Here is a 15,918-nt window from a genome sequence, read left to right as displayed (position 1 = left end):
GACCCACTCCTGGGGCTTGGGTCCCCCTTCTCCTGCCACTCAGAGGATCCGGCAGATGGTGGCGGCACTGAGCCTGGGGTTCCCTTCTCCCCCACAGCTTCGCTGGGGCTCCGCCAGCCCCCCACCCCCTTTCCTAGAGGCCAGTCTCCGTGGGGGCTGAAGGCTGAGGGGTGTTGCTGTCTGGGGCCCTCCCCCAAGCCTGTTTCCGGGGCCCCTCACACCCCATGTGTGCACGTACCGGCCAGCAAGTGTCCCATGGACCAGGGCCTGGTGAGGTCTGGGTCACTGACCGGAAGGGACTCGCTTTCACCCCTGGAAATGGCCCTTCCCCCAGCCTTCTGCCCGCTGTGGAGTGGATGGAGGGGGTGGAGGGCGGGTGGCCCTCCCGGCACCTGGGGTGAGGCCCCAGCGGGAGAGGCTCAGCGCCTCAGGCCAGAGTGCACTGGACGCGGGGGTGTGGGTGACGAGAGCCAGCCCCGTCGGGCCGTGAGGTGCCCGCTCGGAGGACCGGTCCCGGCCTGTGTGGTCAGCATGTCCCCTCCTCGATGCTCTGCAGCTGCGGCCGCGGGCCGGGCGTCCTGCTCCCGCGGCGGCCCCCAAAGCCGGGCCCCGGGCCGGGCCGCACGGCCACCAGCACCCCGGGCAGGGCCTCCTCCCCGAACAGGTTCATCTTGGCTTCGGCCTCGATGGCTCGGGCCAGGCTGGCGGCGTAACTGTCCAGGGACTTGTGCACGTCGGCCTTGACGTGGAGGACAGCGTTTCTGGAAGCGTCTGGGGAGAAGGCGGCGCCTGTGAGCAAGGGCCCAGCGAGCCTCGGCCCTGTCATGCTCACGCTCTGCAGGGAGCCCAGGTCACACGGGCTCTGAGCAGTGGGGCAGACACGGGGGTCCAGCTGCGCCCCCGGCCCTGGACACACAGGCATCCCCTCTTCCCCAGGGGTCCCTCTGCTGCCCCCTTCCCACCCCGAGCCTGTCAGTGGGGCCGGGGGCCGGGGTCCAGACTCAGGACTTACGGACTCTGCACACGCTCTGCCCATCTCAGGGCATGGGACAACGGACCCCCACCCCTGACACTTCAGGGGAGGGTCCCTGCACCCCATCCCCGGCCGGTCAGCAGCTGCCACCCTCACGCCCAGGAGGGACGCAACAGGGTGGCCTCTGCTGCCTGGGCATGGAGGCACTCGCGCGCGCGCGCGCGTGTGTGTGTGATGTGTCATGCGCAAGTGGATGGAGCCGTGGGCACGCATGGAGCTGTGTGCAAATGTATGCATGTGTAAATGAGCACACAGGAGTGCGTGTGCAGGCGTGCATTCATGTGTGCCTAAGTGTGTATACCCGTGTGCTTATGCATCTATGAGTGTGTGTGTGTGTGTGTGTGTGTATGTGTGTCTGACCAGGCGCTTGGGAGATGGGCCAAGTGCTCGCGCGGGAGGATGTGTTGGGGAGGATGCAGTCCCCTCAGGCTACAGATGCTGACCTTTGACCTGTTCCACTTCGTCTTCGAAGGTCACGGAGCTCCTCCTCCTGGGGGGGCACATGCAGTGGGAAGGCGCGTCCTCAGTGGGGTAGTCCTCCAGCAGCATCACGTCGGTGCCTGCAAGGGGCACGTTGTGGGCTGCAGCCTGGGTCCCTTAGTGCCCCCGTCCCTTCTGCCAGGCCCAGCTGTGCAGTCCAGGACGTGGGGTGTGGCCATGAAGCAGCAGGGGCGTGGTCAAGGGTGATTGGGGCGTGGTCAGGAATGATTGGGCGTGACTGATATGGCAGGGGCGTATCAGGATTGGGGTGTGGCTGTGATGCAGCAGGGGCGTGGTCAAGGGTGATTGGGGCGTGGTCAGGAATGATTGGGCGTGGCTGTGATGCAGCAGGGGCGTGGTCGGGAGTGGGTGGGCGTGGCGGGGCGTGGTCAGGAGTGATTGGGCGTGGTGGGGCGGGATGGGGCGGGGCCAGGCCAGGCAGGCTCACCTGAGTCCTGGGAGCAGCTGAAGCCCGTGTCTCCGGTGCTGCTGCTGTTCCCCAGGGGCTGGCCGCCTGCCATGAGCGCCGTGAGGTGCGGGGACAGGCCCAAATCTGAAACGCAAAGCTGGTTGTGATCCTACTGCCCCGCCCACAGGCCCTCCCAACGCCCCTGGCCCCCAGGGGCTTCCCCACGGGGAGGGGGTGCAGGGATGGTGATCCCGGTGGCAGGGAGGGTGAGAAGGAAAGAAATGAGCAGAGAAGTAACAGTGGCCCCTGGGCGCCCAGGAAGTGTGGGGCCACGGAGTGGGCGACCCCCCACGGAGGGCTAAGTCCAGCACCACCCACCATGGTGAGGGTGGCCCAGGAGAGGCAAAAGTGGCACCAAGGGACAGGCTGCAGGGCCCTAGCTGGCGGGCCTTGGACCCTCGGAACCAGGACAGTGATCAAGACAGGGTGGGGGGGCGGCCACATTCCCTGCGGTATAGGGGTTCTCCGGGTGGGAGTTCAAACCCGGGTCAGCCCCGTGCAATAAAGGCAAATTCCCCGCCAGCTGTGCTATCACTCCAGCCCCCAGTTCTGCTGTTTTCTATTTGTTTTTGTTTTGAGCTGGGGGGCTTGGAGGGGGGCTCCAGGGTGGGGCTGAGGGTACCATACACAGCACTCAGGATGGAACTTGGCCGGTGCAAATCGGGCCTTTTGCCCACTGTCCTCTCTGGCCCCCTAATTAAAAGGGGTCTGTTGTTATTTTTCTAAATAAAAAATAAATCACGGATGGGGCTGGAGCGATAGCACAGCGGGTAGGGCGTTTGCCTTGCATGCGGCCGATCCGGGTTCAAATCCCAGCATCACATATGGTCCCCTGAGCACCGCCGGGGTGATTCCTGAGTGCAGAGCCAGGAATAACCCCTGTGCATTGCTGGGTGTGACCCAAAAAGCAAAAAAAAAAAAAAAAAGGCAAAAATAAATAAATAAATAAATCACGGAGTAACAGTCCAGCGGGGAGGGCTTTTGCCCGGCACGCGGGTGCAGGTTGATCCCGGGCCTCATCCCCATAGAGTCCCCGCAGCCCCGCCAGGAATGATCCCTGCGTGCAGAGCCAGGAGCAACCCCTGAGCACCACCAGATGTGGCCCCCACACAAAAAAAGATGCTCAGAGCTGTGCTCTTGGGAAATTTGGGGGATCCATGGCTACTCCCCCAACCACTCGAGTTCCACGTCCTGAAAGGAACCGGATTTGGCTCACGGGCCTGGATTTGGCCCGCTGCAGCCTTGCCAGCCTGGGCTGGCCCGGACGGCCCCGCCCGCGAGCAGGTAAGGCAGGTGAGGTGGCTCCGGAGTCGCTGGTGTGATTGGGCCCCTGAGCGCGCCACCCGTCAGCGCTCAGAGTGCCGGGGTGGCGCGAGCTTGAGTGCATGAGCCCCGAGCATTGCCGGACGTGGCCCCCAAGTCCAAACATGCAAACCCCGCCCCACCCCTCCCCCGCCCCGCCGCGCACCTGTGATGCGCGTGGACACGCTGAAGAGGCGCGCGGTGCAGGGGCGCGGCACGAAGGGCTCACGGTAGTAGCGGTCCCCGAAGCACAGTCCCAGCAGCTCCTTGCGCACCGTCTTGTTCCACAGCCCGTAGATGAGCGGGTGGCAGGCGGCGCTGGAGAAGGACAGCCACGTGGCCCAGGTCTCCAGCGCGGGCGCCACGGAGTTCTTGCCCCACAGCGCCTCGGACGTGATGACCAGCATGTAGGGGCCCCAGGTGCCCGTGAAGGCGCCGATGACCACCAGGATGGTGACCAGCGCCTTGCACTGGTTGGCCGAGTAGGCCACGGCCTGCAGCGCGTGGCGCCGGCCGCCCGCCCCGCCGCCCGACGACGACGACGTGGACGTGCTGGAGTTCTTGCGGCCACCCCCGCCGCCGCCACCCGCCGCGTCCTCGCCGGCCGCCACCACGGCCCCGCAGTGCACCTTGCGCGCTTTGAGGCGGGCCACGCGGAAGATGACCCCGTAGCACACCAGCATGGCCGAGAAGGGCAGCAGCGCGCACCACACCTGCCAGAAGGCCGTGTAGCCCGGCTCGCGGTGCCACGCCGCCACGCACATCCATTTGAATTCGTCGAACTCCACGGCCGACCAGCCGAACAGCGGCGGCAGGCAGCCCACCAGCGAGTGCAGCCAGATGTACACCACCACCATCACGGCGCGGTTCCCCGTCACCTTCATGGGGTACACCATGGGGTACAGCACGGCGTAGTAGCTGCGGGAAACGGAGGCGGGGGCAGGGCTCAGTGCTGGCCCAGGGTGTGTGTGTGTGTGTGTGTGTGTGTGTGTGTGTGTGTGTGTGTGTGTGTGTGTGTGTGTGTGTGTGTGTGTGCGCACATGCGCATGCATAAAGCCCCCACGCCTTTTTTGGGGGTCACACCCAGTGTGTGTGCGCGCATGCATAAAGCCTCCCCCGCCTTTTTTTTTTCTTTTTGGGTCACACCCAGCAATACACAGGGGTTACTCCTGGCTCATGCACTCAGGAATCACCCCTGGCGGTGCTCAGGGGACCATATGGGATGCTGGGAATCGAACCCAGGTTGGCTGCGTGCAAGGCAAACGCCCTCCACGCTGTGCTATTGCTCCAGCCTCCCTTTTTTTTTTTTCTTCTGCTTTTTCGGGTCTCACTCAGCGATGCACTCTGCGCTCAGGAATTACTCCTGGCGGTGCTCAGGGGACCCTATGGGATGCTGGGAATCGAACCCAGGTCAGCTGCTTTTGCAAGGCAAACGCCCTCCCTGCTGTGCTACGGCTCCAGCCCTGCAGCCTCCCCTTTCCCCAGAACCTCGACTGTCCCTGATGGGTGGGGGGCAGCTCCAGAAACCCCGTGTAACGTCAAGGATGCAGCTGCGAATTGGCCACTTGCAGCCGTCTCCTGCAGTTACTCCCCCTGCGCCCAGGGATTGAAGGGGATGCCCAGGACGGAGCCCCCGAGGGTCAGCTCAGGGTTTTAGTGTGGAGACGGCCGGGGCGCCTTCGTGTAGCCTCCAGCAGGCGCCTGAGCTCCCAGAGTCTCGCCTCATTTCCCGGCTCCTGCCTTCACTTTCCAACGAGGGGAAACCACCGTAACCCCTTTAAGAAGCCCAGCCCCCGGAGGCCAGCCGGCCAGGGCACATGACCACTGTTGTCTGTCCCTTCCACGGGGCCCCTCTCCTGGCCTTTGCCAGCACCCCCTTATCTTACAGCAAGACTCGCCCTGGCCACCAGGGAGTGTATTTATAGTCTCCTTGGCCGGGTTCCTGCACACCGGCCAGCTCTCATCGGGTGCAGAAAGGGGTCCCGGGGGGGCTCACGACCCCTGTGAGAGGGACCCACTGTCCATCACAAGAACACTTGGGCTGAGAGCTGCCCCCTTCTCTGTAAAACTGATCACCGTGGGGGCCGGGGGGGCGGGTGACGAGCAATAGCACAGACCTGAGTTCAATTTCCAGCATCCCATAGGGTCCCCAGAACCCACCGGAAGTGACCCCTGAGCACAGAGCTGGGAGTAACCTCAGCATCACCTAGTGTGGCCTCAAAACAAGAGCAACAAATGGGTCAGCGTTGCAATGCACAGACTACAGCTCCTGTGCCCTCCAAAGCCCTTGGGCCGCGTTTTCTCTAGCAGAGACACCACGATTTCCCTCCTGAAAATTCAGCTCCGGGAGCAGGAGCAATAGCACAGTGGGGAGGCCGTCAGCCTTGCATGCGGCCGACCCGGGTTCGATTCCCAGAATCCCATTAAGGTCCCCCGAGCACCGCCAGGGGTGATTCCTGAGTGCAGAGCCAGGAGTAACCCCTGTGCATCGCCAGGTGTGACCCAAAAAGCAAAAAAAGGAAAAAAAAACAGGAGCTAGAGCGAGAGTGCTAGAGCAGGGAGGGCATTTGCCCTGCACACGGCTGACCCGGGTTCAATTTCCAGCATCCCATAGGGTCCCCCGACCCGGGTTCAATTTCCAGCATCCCATAGGGTCCCCCGACCCGGGTTCAATTTCCAGCATCCCATAGGGTCCCCCGACCCGGTTCAATTTCCAGCATCCCATAGGGTCCCCCGACCCGGGTTCGATTTCCAGCATCCCATACTGTCCCCTGACCCAGGTTCGATCCCCGGCATCCCATAGGGTCCCCCGAGCACCGCCAGGAGTGATTCCTGAGTGCAGAGCCAGGAGGAATCACCAGGTGTGACCCAAAAAGCAAAAAAAAAAAAAAAAAAAAAAAAATCCAGAAGAAGAAAAAGCATCCAGGTGTGTGGGGAGGAGGAGGGTTGGGGGATGAGAACAGCACAAGGCACAGGGGTGCAAACAGCAGCTGGGGGCTGGAGCGATAGCATAGCAGGGAGGGCGTTGGCCTTGCACGCGGCCGACCCGGGTTCAATTCCCAGCATCCCATAGGGTCCCCTGAGCACTGCCAGGGGTAATTCCTGAGTGCAGAGCCAGGAGGAACCTATGAGCATCGCCGGGTGGGATCCAAAAAGCAAAAAAAGAGAAAGAAACACGCAACTTCCCGAACACCTCAGGTCACGGGTGGGGTGGCCACGGGTGGGGTGGCCACGGGTGGGGTGGCCACGGGTGGGGTGGCCACGGGGTGACCCCCCCAGGCTTACCGGTCAACGGCGATGACCCCCAGGGTGAGCATGCTGGCCGAGCTGATGAGCAGGTAGAGGAGCGCCGAGAAGTTGCACCAGACGACGCCGAAGATCCAGGCGCGGCGCAGCGCGCTGGTGACCACGAAGGGCAGCACCAGCACGGCCAGCAGGAAGTTGGACAGCGTGAGGCTGAAGACGAACTTGTTGCTGAGCGTCAGCAGGTAGGAGCGCTTGTAGAGCGTCACGGCCACCACCAGGTTGCCCAGGCACACCAGCACGGTGATGAGCACGAGGACCACGAACTCGGCCACGCCGGCCGCGCCGGCCCCCGCGCCCCGCTGCTGCGTCGCGTTGCCCAGGGAGGAGTTGGCGCTCATGGTCAGCGCGGCCAGGCGCGGGCAGGGCCCCGCATGCTGCAGCGCTGCGGGCAAGGCGGGCAGGCGGCTCAGCAGGGCGCCCCCTAGAGGCCGCGCCCGCTGCGCCCCTCTTTCCCCCAGCCCGGCCTCCAGGGCCCCCAAATGTGGTGTGTGTGCATGTGGCGGGGGTGAGGGAGGTCAAATTCCAGCCCCAGTGCTAGGCAGGAGGCACCCAGGCTGCATCCCGCCCCTGGGTGTCCCCCGAGTCCCAGGTCATTTCTCTTGTCCCTTTTTTTTTTTCTTTTTGGGTCCCACCCGGCGATGCACAGGGGTCACTCCTGGCTCTGCACTCAAGAATTACCCCTGGCGGTGCTCAGGGGACCCTATGGGATGCTGGGAATTGAACCCGGGACGGCCGCGTGCAAGGCAAACGCCCTCCCCGCTGTGCTATCGCTCCAGCCCCTCTTTTGTCCCTTTTGGACCTCTTTCCCGGGGCTGAGACACCATCTCTGCAGTTGTCCTTTTCATTTTTGTCCTTTTTTTTTTGCCTTTTAGCCCCCCCTTTTTTTTCCGCTTTTTGGGTCACACCCGGCAATGCACAGGGGTCCCTCCTGACCCTGCACTCAAGGAATCACCCCTGGAGGTGCTCAGGGGACCCTATGGGATGCTGGGAATCGAACCCGGGTCGGCCGCGTGTAAGGCCGACGCCCTCCCCCCCGCTGTGCTATGGCTCCAACCCAAGCTTTATTAGACTTTTGGCAATGCTCAGGGGTTCCTCCTGGCTCTGCACTCAGGGATCACTCCTGGCGGTGCTCGGGGGACCCTATGGGATGCCGGGGATTGAACCCCCCCGGGTCTACCGCGTGCCAGGCCAACGCCCTCCCCGAGGTGCTATGGCTCTGGTTTCTCTGCACTTTTGTCCCCTGATGCAATGTGAGTTGCAGAATCTCGAGCTGGAAGGCGGTTGGTAGGTGGGTCTGTGACGGCCTTGGGGAATGTGTCCGTAAGATGTGTGGGTTCTGGGTTTCCTTAACTCTTAGAAATTACCAACTGGGGGAGGGCTGGAGCGACAGCACAGCGGGGACAGTGTTTGCCTTGCACACGGCTGACCGGGGTTCGACTCCCAGCATCCCATAGGGTCACCCGAGCACCGCCAGGAGTAATTCCTGAGCGCAGAGCCAGGAGTCACCCCTGAGTATCACTGGGTGTGACCCAAAAAGCAAAACAACAACAAAAAAACAACTAAGAGAGAAAATTACCAACTGGGGGATCAAAGAGAGAGCAAAGAGGGGAGGGCATTTATCTTGCACTCGGCTGACCCGGGTTCGATCCCCAGCATCCCATAGGGTCCATCGCCCCCGACCACCCCAGCCCCACCAGGAGTGATTCCTGAGCACAGAGCCGGGAGTCATCCCAGAGCACCATCAGGTGTGGCCCAACATTTTTTTAAATTAAAAAAAAATTCCACCAAGCACTAATAATCCTATAGTGCTTTTCCCTTTCCTTTATGTCATTTGCATGGCTTATTTAGCAATGGCCTTTTTGTATAGACACAGGAAGACAGTTGGTGCTATACTATGTAACATGGGACTTAATTGACTGCAAAATAATATTTACTCCGGGGCTGGAGCGATAGCACAGCTGGGAGGGCATTTGCCTTGCACTCGGCCGACCCAGGTTCGATTCCCAGCACCCCATAGGATCCCTCGAGCACTGCCAGGAGTAATTCCTGAGTGCATGAGCCAGGAGTAACCCCTGTGCAACGCTGGGTGTGACCCAAAAAGCAATTAAATAATAATAATAATAATATTTGGGGCTGGAGTGATAGCATAGCGGGTAGGGCGTTTGCCTTGCACGCAGCTGACCCGGGTTCAAATCCTTGCATCCCTCAGCACCGCCAGGAGCAATTCCTGAGTGCAGAGCCAGGAGTAACCCCTGTGCATCACCAGGTGTGACCCAAAAACCAAAAAAAAAAAAAATTTACTCCAGGGCATCTGTCATATTTACTTGACGTAAGCCTCAGTTGCCCTTACTTCCTAGCACCCCAAAAGCAGTCTCATGACGAGGGACAGACCCAGAGCAAGCTGTGAGCTACCCTGGCATCAAAACGGGCCAGGCCAAGTGCCGTAATACTTAACTATAAGTTAAGAGCACAGACATGGGCAATTTTTTTTTTTTTTTTTTTTTTTTTTTGCTTTTTGGGTCACACCTGGCGATACACAGGGGTTACTCCTGGCTCTGCACTCAGGAATTACCGCTGGCGGTGCTCAGGGGACCCTATGGGATGCTGGGACTCGAATCCGGGTTGCCCGAGTGCAAGTCCAACGCCCTCCCCACTGTGCTATCGCTCCAGCCCCAGGCATGGACATTTTTCTTAAATTACTAATTGGAGGTTGGAGGTGCCTGGATCCTCTCAGCGAGTCTCCATAACCGGACCCCCTGCAGGCGGGGACGAGGGGCTGGCTGGGGACTGTCCAGGCCAGGGATATTTGGGGGCTTGCAGGATGTTTGGGGGCGGGTAGGAGGGGGTCCTGCAGGGCTGGGGAAGGAAGTAGAGCCACGGCCGACCCTGTGTTAGCTCTTGGCCCTCTAGAAGCTTCCAGTGCTCAAATGCCATCTGCATTTTTCATCCGATTTTGTTTGTGCTTTGGAGCCACACCCGGCGTGCTCAGGGCTGACTCCTGGCTCTGCACTCGGGCATCACTCCTGGCAGGGCTCGGGGGACCCGGGTCGGCCACGTGCATGCCAGGCAACCACCCGCCCCCCTGTGCTATCACGCCGGCCCCTTGCATTTGCTTTTCTGTTGTTGGGGCTCTTTGTGGCTGCTTTGCAGTGCCGGCGTGCAAAGTTGGGGTACCCCGGGTGCAACAGGCTCTGTCCCCCTAATCCGAGTCTCAGCCCCAGACACATCCTGAACTCTGCAGTCCAACATGTGAGGGGCTTGGGGTCCTGCGGGGAGGGCTCTTGCCTGGAACATGGCCAACCCGGGTTCGATCCCCGGCATCCCATAGGGTCCCGCGAGCACCGCCAGGAGTGATTCCTGAGTGCAGAGCCAGGAGTAACCCCTGAGCATCGCCGGGTGGGACCCAACACACCTCTCCACCCCCACACTGGAAATTTTTTTTTAAAAAAAGGAAAAAGGGGGCTGGAGCGATAGCACAGCGGGGAGGGCATTTGCTTTGCACACAGCTGACCTGGGTTCGATTCCCAGCATCCCATAGGGTCCCCCAAGCACCACCAGGAGTTAATTCCTGAGTGCAGAGCCAGGAGTCACCCCTGTGCATCGCCGGGTGTGACCCAAAAAGTAAAACTTAAAAACCAAAGAAAAAAGAAAAGATTTTCAGGCTGAGTTGACAGCTAAGGGGGTTGGCGTCCAGGGACTTCTTGAAGGGTCCTGGGTTCGAGTTCCACCCCTCCTCTGGCCGCCCCCAGCACTGCTAGGAGTGACCTCCCAGAGCAGAGCTGGAAGCAATTCCTGAGCATCACTGGGTGTGGCCCAAAAAACAGAAAGGAAAAAAAGGGGGGCAGGGCGAAGACAAAACTTCCAGGGAGCCGCGGGGGAGGGGGGGCGTCCTGGAGCCACCCCAACACCCTTCCTGAGACATGGACACTCTGGGTCACTGAGATGCCGCGCCCAGGGCCGGCCGGCCCCGCCCCCCGTCCCCCCTCGTGGGCGCCCCACAAGCCCCAGCAAATCCCAGGGCGGACCCGGGGCAGCAAGAGGGGGGCGCTGGGCGGCTCCGGGCCCGCGGCCAGTGCTCGCTCGGCGCCCACGGAGGGCGGGGGGTGGGGGCTGTGACTCATGACCCTGCCCCCGCGCCTCCCATGCCAGGCCCAGAGGCGGTGGCACCCCGTGCCCTCATCAAGTCCGTGCCCCCCACCCCCCAGGGTAGCCGGCTGCGGGGACGGACCACCAGGGCTGAGGCGGGGCAGCAGACGCAGAAGCAGCTTGAGCTTCCAGAATGTTCCGGAAGGGAGGGCCGTGGGAGCGGCCGCTGGCCACAGCCCGGGGCCTTTCACAGCCAAGCTGGGCTGGAGGCGGCTCGCGGGAGGGGAGCTGGTCCAGCACCGCCCCGAGCACCCACTGGACGTGGGACCCCGGGGGGCGGCCCCAAAGGCCTTCGCCTTTCGTCCCCCGAACCCTGGCGTTGGGGACGCCCTCCCCGCTGCACGCCGGCACCAGGCCCCTGAACCTTCTTCACAGTTTCCTGGGGTGCAGATTCCCACCCGGATCCCTCAGTCACCCCGGGGCATAGGGGTGAACAGGGTCACCCTACCTCCCCCCCAGCCCCTCTTTTATTTTATTTTATTTATTTGCTTTCTGGGTCACACGCAGCAATGCTCAGGGGTTCCTCCTGGCTCTATTTTTTTTTCTTTTTTTTTTTGGTTTTTGGGTCACACCCGGCAATGCACAGGGGTTCCTCCTGGCTCTGCACTCAGGAATCACTTCTGGCGGTGCTCGGGGGACCCTATGGGATGCTGGGATTAGAACCCGGGTCGGCCGCGTGCAAGGCAAACGCCCTCCCCGCTGTGCTATTGCTCCAAACTCCAGCCGCATCTCTCAGGAAGAGCTGAAAGGCCGGGACAGCCCCTAGTCAAGTGTCCCCGTGAGGGGCGCCCCGAAACCCACTTCAGACAGGGCCACTGGGGGACCCGTGTCTGCACCTCAGAGCAGACCGCCGAGGGGTCAAGAGTGGGAGAAGCTTCCAGCAACCACCTGCTCTGCACGGAAGGAGCGCAGTCCCCCAGCCTCCACCTGGGGTCCCCTCCCTGAGCCCCTCTCTCCCCTTTCCCGCCCAAGCTGCTCTCCATGGGGGTCCCCACGCTGTCCCCCGCCACCCCAGAGCCCGGGACCGGCCCAGGACTGTGCTGTCCACCCCAGGGGGGTCCCAGGACGGAGCGGGGGGGGCTGCCACACACAGTTGGGGCAGATGCGGGCAGCAGGCAGGCAGGGATGGACGGAGGGCGGGGTGGCCAGTGGCCACCGAAGGGCAGTGGAGTGGGGGCGGGCGGCAGGCTGGGCTGGACACGAATGGAGGGTGGGGAGAGACCAGGGGTGGCCAGAGGTTGGGATGGGCAGAGGGAGGGGACAGACGGGTCTTGGGGATTCACAGTAGGGCAGGGGTGGGCGGAGGGGGGATGGATCGAGGGCAGGGGTGGATGGAGAGGGGGATGGACGGAGCATGTGGTTGGATGGAGGGTGGAGGTGGACGGTGATCGGGGGTGAACAGCAGCGGGGTGGAGGACAGACCCCCCAGGGTGGCAACTTCTGGCCTCACACGGGTCCCCGCAGCGCTGGTGGCGGTCAGCCCCGGAGCCAGGGCCGCAGTTGCCGGGCTGGTGGGCGGGAGGGGGCTGTGCCCCCTGCCCGCAGAGCCCCCCAGCCCCGCTGCTGCCGCCCCCGGGGAGACATCCTGGCTCTCCCCAAACCATCAGGTCCACCCGGAGCTCGAAGGCTGAGCCTCCACCCGGCCCCAGGTGCAACCCCAGGACCACCCGGTGCGACCCCCACACAGGACAGAACAAACCAGAACGGGTCCCCAACAACGCAGACGTACCTGCAGGGGCCGGAGACAGCGGGGCCGGCGGGGAGGCCGCTAGGGACACCCTCGCCCCGTTATCTGCTCCGCTCCCGTCCTTCCAGAGCCAAGTTGGGAATTGGGGCGCGGGGGCCAGGGGCAGGCTAGGCCTCGCCTCACCTTCGGCTCACCCGGCTTCATTTCCCAGCACCCCAAGGGGCTGCCCCAGCCCTGCCGGGACTGATCCCTGAGCACTGCCAGCTGGAGGCATCCCCCCTCCAAAAAAAAAGGGGGGGGCAAGATATTTGATCTGTTGGGCTAGAGCGATAGCATAGTGGGGAGGGCGTCTGCCTTGCACGAGGCCAACCCGGGTTCGATTCCCAGCATCCCATAGGGTCCCCCGAGCACCGCCAGGAGTGATCCCTGAGTGCAGAGCCAGGAGGAACCCCTGAGCATCGCCAGGTGGGACCCAAAAAGAAAGAAAAAGGATCTTTGGTCCGTTAACAAGGATGAAAATGCAGGGCCCGAGAGACCGTCTAAAGGGCTGAGCACCAGCTCTGCACCCAGGGGGCCTGGACTCGATGCCTGGCACAGCGGAAGCGCCCCCAAGACCCCCAGGAGTGACCTGAGCCTCCCGCCTGCTGAGGAGTCACCTCCCATCCCAGATATCCCCGTAAAATTTTGGGTTGCCAGTTTTAATTTTTTTCTTTTTGGGTCCCACCCGGCAATGCTCAGGGGTTCCTCCTGGCTCTGCACTCAGGAATTACCCTTGGCGGTGCTCGGGGGACTCTATGGGATGCTGGGAATCGAACCTGGGTCGGTTGCGTGCCAGGCAAACGCTCTCCCCACTGTGCTATCGCGCCAGCCCCAGGGTTGCCAGTTTTTAAAATGCGAGGATCCCTCCCCATAAAAAAATGCACAACTTGGGGCTGGAGCGATAGCACAGCGGGGAGGGCATTTGCCTTGCACAGAGCCGACCCAGGTTCGAATCCCAGCATCCCATAGGGTCCCCCGAGCACTGCCAGGAGTAATTCCTGAGTGCATGATCCAGGAGTAACCCCTGTGCATCGCCGGGTGTGACCCAAAAGGCAAAAAAAAAAAAAAATGCACAACTTGCTGGCTGGGGGTGGCTCACAGGAAACCCTGGGCAGGAGCTATAGCAGAGCAGGGAGGGTGTTGGCGTTGCATGTGGCTGGTCCGGGTTTGATCCCCGGCATCCCATAGGGTCCCCCAAGCACCACCAGAAGTGATCCCTGAGTGCAGAGCCAGGAGGGACCCCTGAGCATCGCCGGGTGCGACCCCAGAGAAAAAGCACCAAGTCCAGTGTCTGCTGCTCAGCGGGGAGCGAGGTGGGCTGAGGTGGGCTCAGGGAGTGTGCCTGGCATATCAGGGGCCGGGGCCATCCCTACCCAATCTGAGCATCCGTACCTCTCCAGGCCGTAAATAACCAAAACGAGTTAACAGGGCAGGAGCGAAAGCGTGGGGCTAAGGCGGCAAAACCCAATTCAGGGGGCTGGAGCAATAACACAGCGGGTAGGGCGTTTGCCTTGCACGCGGCCGACCGGGGTTCGATTCCCATATGGTTCCCCGAGCACCGCCAGGAGTTATTCCTGAGTGCATGAGCCAGGAGTAACCCCTGTGCATCGCCGGGTGTGACCCAAAAACAAACAAAAAAACCAATTCAATCTCCTATTCCGTGGGGTCCCCGCCAGCACCAGCCAGAGTGATTCCAGAACACAGACGTGGGGGGGAAATGCCACCCCCCCAAAAAAAAACACAGCAGGGAGGGCGTTTGCCTTGCACGCGGCTGACCCGGGTTCGATTCCCAGCATCCCCTAGGGTCCCCTGAGCCCCGCCAGGAGTGATTCCTGAATGCAGAGCCAGGAGCATCGCCGGGTTTGGCCCGAAAAATTAAACAAAAAACTCCCGAGCAAGCTCAGAAGGTCGGAAGCTGCTAGCTCTGCGGCTGAGGGGCGCCGGCGGGGTGGGTGGGGGGTCCTGGGGAGACCCCCGCAGCCCAGGGTCTAGGGAGCACTCGGCAGCGGGCGCGGTGCCCACAGCCGGGCGCGCAGCGATGGGCGCGGGGCCCGCACCTTCTCCCGGGGCCGGCGAGGTCCCGCCAACAGGCGCGCGCACGGGCACACAGGCGTGCACACAGGCGCGCGCACACACACATGCACATGCGACACACACACCACACACACAACCCAACTCTCCCTCGAGCAGAACTGGGGCGCCCGGAGGCGCGCATCCCGCACCCCGCAGGGGGGCGGGGGCGGACGGGGCTCACCTGGCTCTCTCCGCCCCCCACCCCTGCCCGGGGACCAGGCCGGGCCCCCAGCCGCCGCGCTCCTGGCGCGCCCGAGTGCCACCTCCCTCCGGGCGCCGTCTCCAAAGGGGCTTCGGGCGGGTCGCCCCCAGATCTCCCCACCGAGTCCCCGGCTCCCTCCAAAGGGGTCGTGGGGCGGCGGGGGGGGGGAGCAGAAGGCGCCGAGGAGGGCGGGGACTCCGGGCCGGGCACAATGCGCAGCGCCCCGCGCCCCCCAGCCGGCCACCCACCCGCGCCCCCGGACCCGCGCTCTGCCCGAACTCCGCTGGTGCCCGCGGGCCCCCTGCCCACCCCCCCCTACCCGCGTCCCCCTGTCCTGCCCGCACCCCTGCGCACCCCCCTCCCGCGCCCCCCTACCCGGTCCGCGCGCCCCTACGTGCGCCCCCGCTGCGTGCGCCCCTTCGCGTGCACCCCCCTGCCCGCGACCCCTGCCCACCCCCTGCCCGCGCCCTCCTGCCCGCTCACCCCGGCCGCCGCCGCGGCAGCGCAGGGCCCGGCCGCTCCCGCCTCGCCGCTTCCTGCCTCCGGCCGGCCCGGCCCGCGCTCGGGTTTCAGCCGCGCCCCGCCCGCCGCGCGCACGCGGACCCCGGAACTCGGCGGCGCCCCCGGCCCGGCGCGGGCCCCCCGTGCGATCGCCGCCCTCTTTGTTCGCGCCCGGCCCGCCGGGTCCCGCCTCGGGCCTCCCCGGACCCCGCGCCCCGAGTCCCCGCCTCCCCCATCACCCCGGGAGCGTCCCCGCCCGCCCGGCCCGGCCCGGGCTGCTCCGCTCACCTTCTTCCCTTCATCCCTCCCCGGCGCGTCCGAGCATCCGCGGGGCCTGGGCCCCCCAGCCCGCCCCCCCGGCCCGGCCTGGCCCGGGAAGCACCGCGCGGGCGACGGGGACGGGACCGGGACGCAGGCCTGACGCTCCGGGCTCAGGGCGCCTGGGGGGCGCTTGGCCCGGCTCCCCGCCTCCTGCACCCCCCGCCCCCGCCCCAGCCTCCCGCATTTTCTGTCCGTGCTGCCGGCCTGGCAGGGAAGAACGAAGGAAAGTGGAAGCAAATAGAAAAATTGCTTTTAGAAGCAAGGAGAAAGGAGGGCAAGAGACAAGGGACAGGTATAGGGGCGGTGAGAGGGGAGAGAACCTCATTCCACCAACTCCGGGTATCCGTGGGGTGCTCAGG

General features: G+C 63.5%; 1 protein-coding gene across 2 annotated transcripts; it reads right to left on the bottom strand.

The window, feature by feature from the left end:
• Window positions 1–361: 361 nt before the first annotated feature.
• On the bottom strand, window positions 362–15,706 carry GPR161 (G protein-coupled receptor 161). Of its 2 annotated transcripts, none has more exons than XM_055123146.1 (6): window positions 15,527–15,706; window positions 6,570–6,972; window positions 3,451–4,202; window positions 1,962–2,066; window positions 1,477–1,593; window positions 362–771 (listed from the first exon to the last, which is right to left on the bottom strand). In XM_055123146.1, the coding sequence occupies exons 2-6, from the start codon at window positions 6,926–6,928 to the stop codon at window positions 527–529; spliced, it is 1,578 nt and encodes a 525-aa protein (XP_054979121.1). In that variant the 5' UTR covers window positions 6,929–6,972; window positions 15,527–15,706; the 3' UTR covers window positions 362–526. The 2 variants fall into 2 exon arrangements, with proteins under 2 accessions (XP_054979121.1, XP_054979122.1); XM_055123147.1 differs by lacking the exon at window positions 15,527–15,706 and adding an exon at window positions 12,466–12,821.
• Window positions 15,707–15,918: the final 212 nt, after the last annotated feature.

Source organism: Sorex araneus, chromosome X (genome assembly GCF_027595985.1).
Source record: "Sorex araneus isolate mSorAra2 chromosome X, mSorAra2.pri, whole genome shotgun sequence".
Taxonomy (NCBI): domain Eukaryota; kingdom Metazoa; phylum Chordata; class Mammalia; order Eulipotyphla; family Soricidae; genus Sorex; species Sorex araneus.
This window is presented reverse-complemented; position numbering and strand designations above follow the sequence as displayed.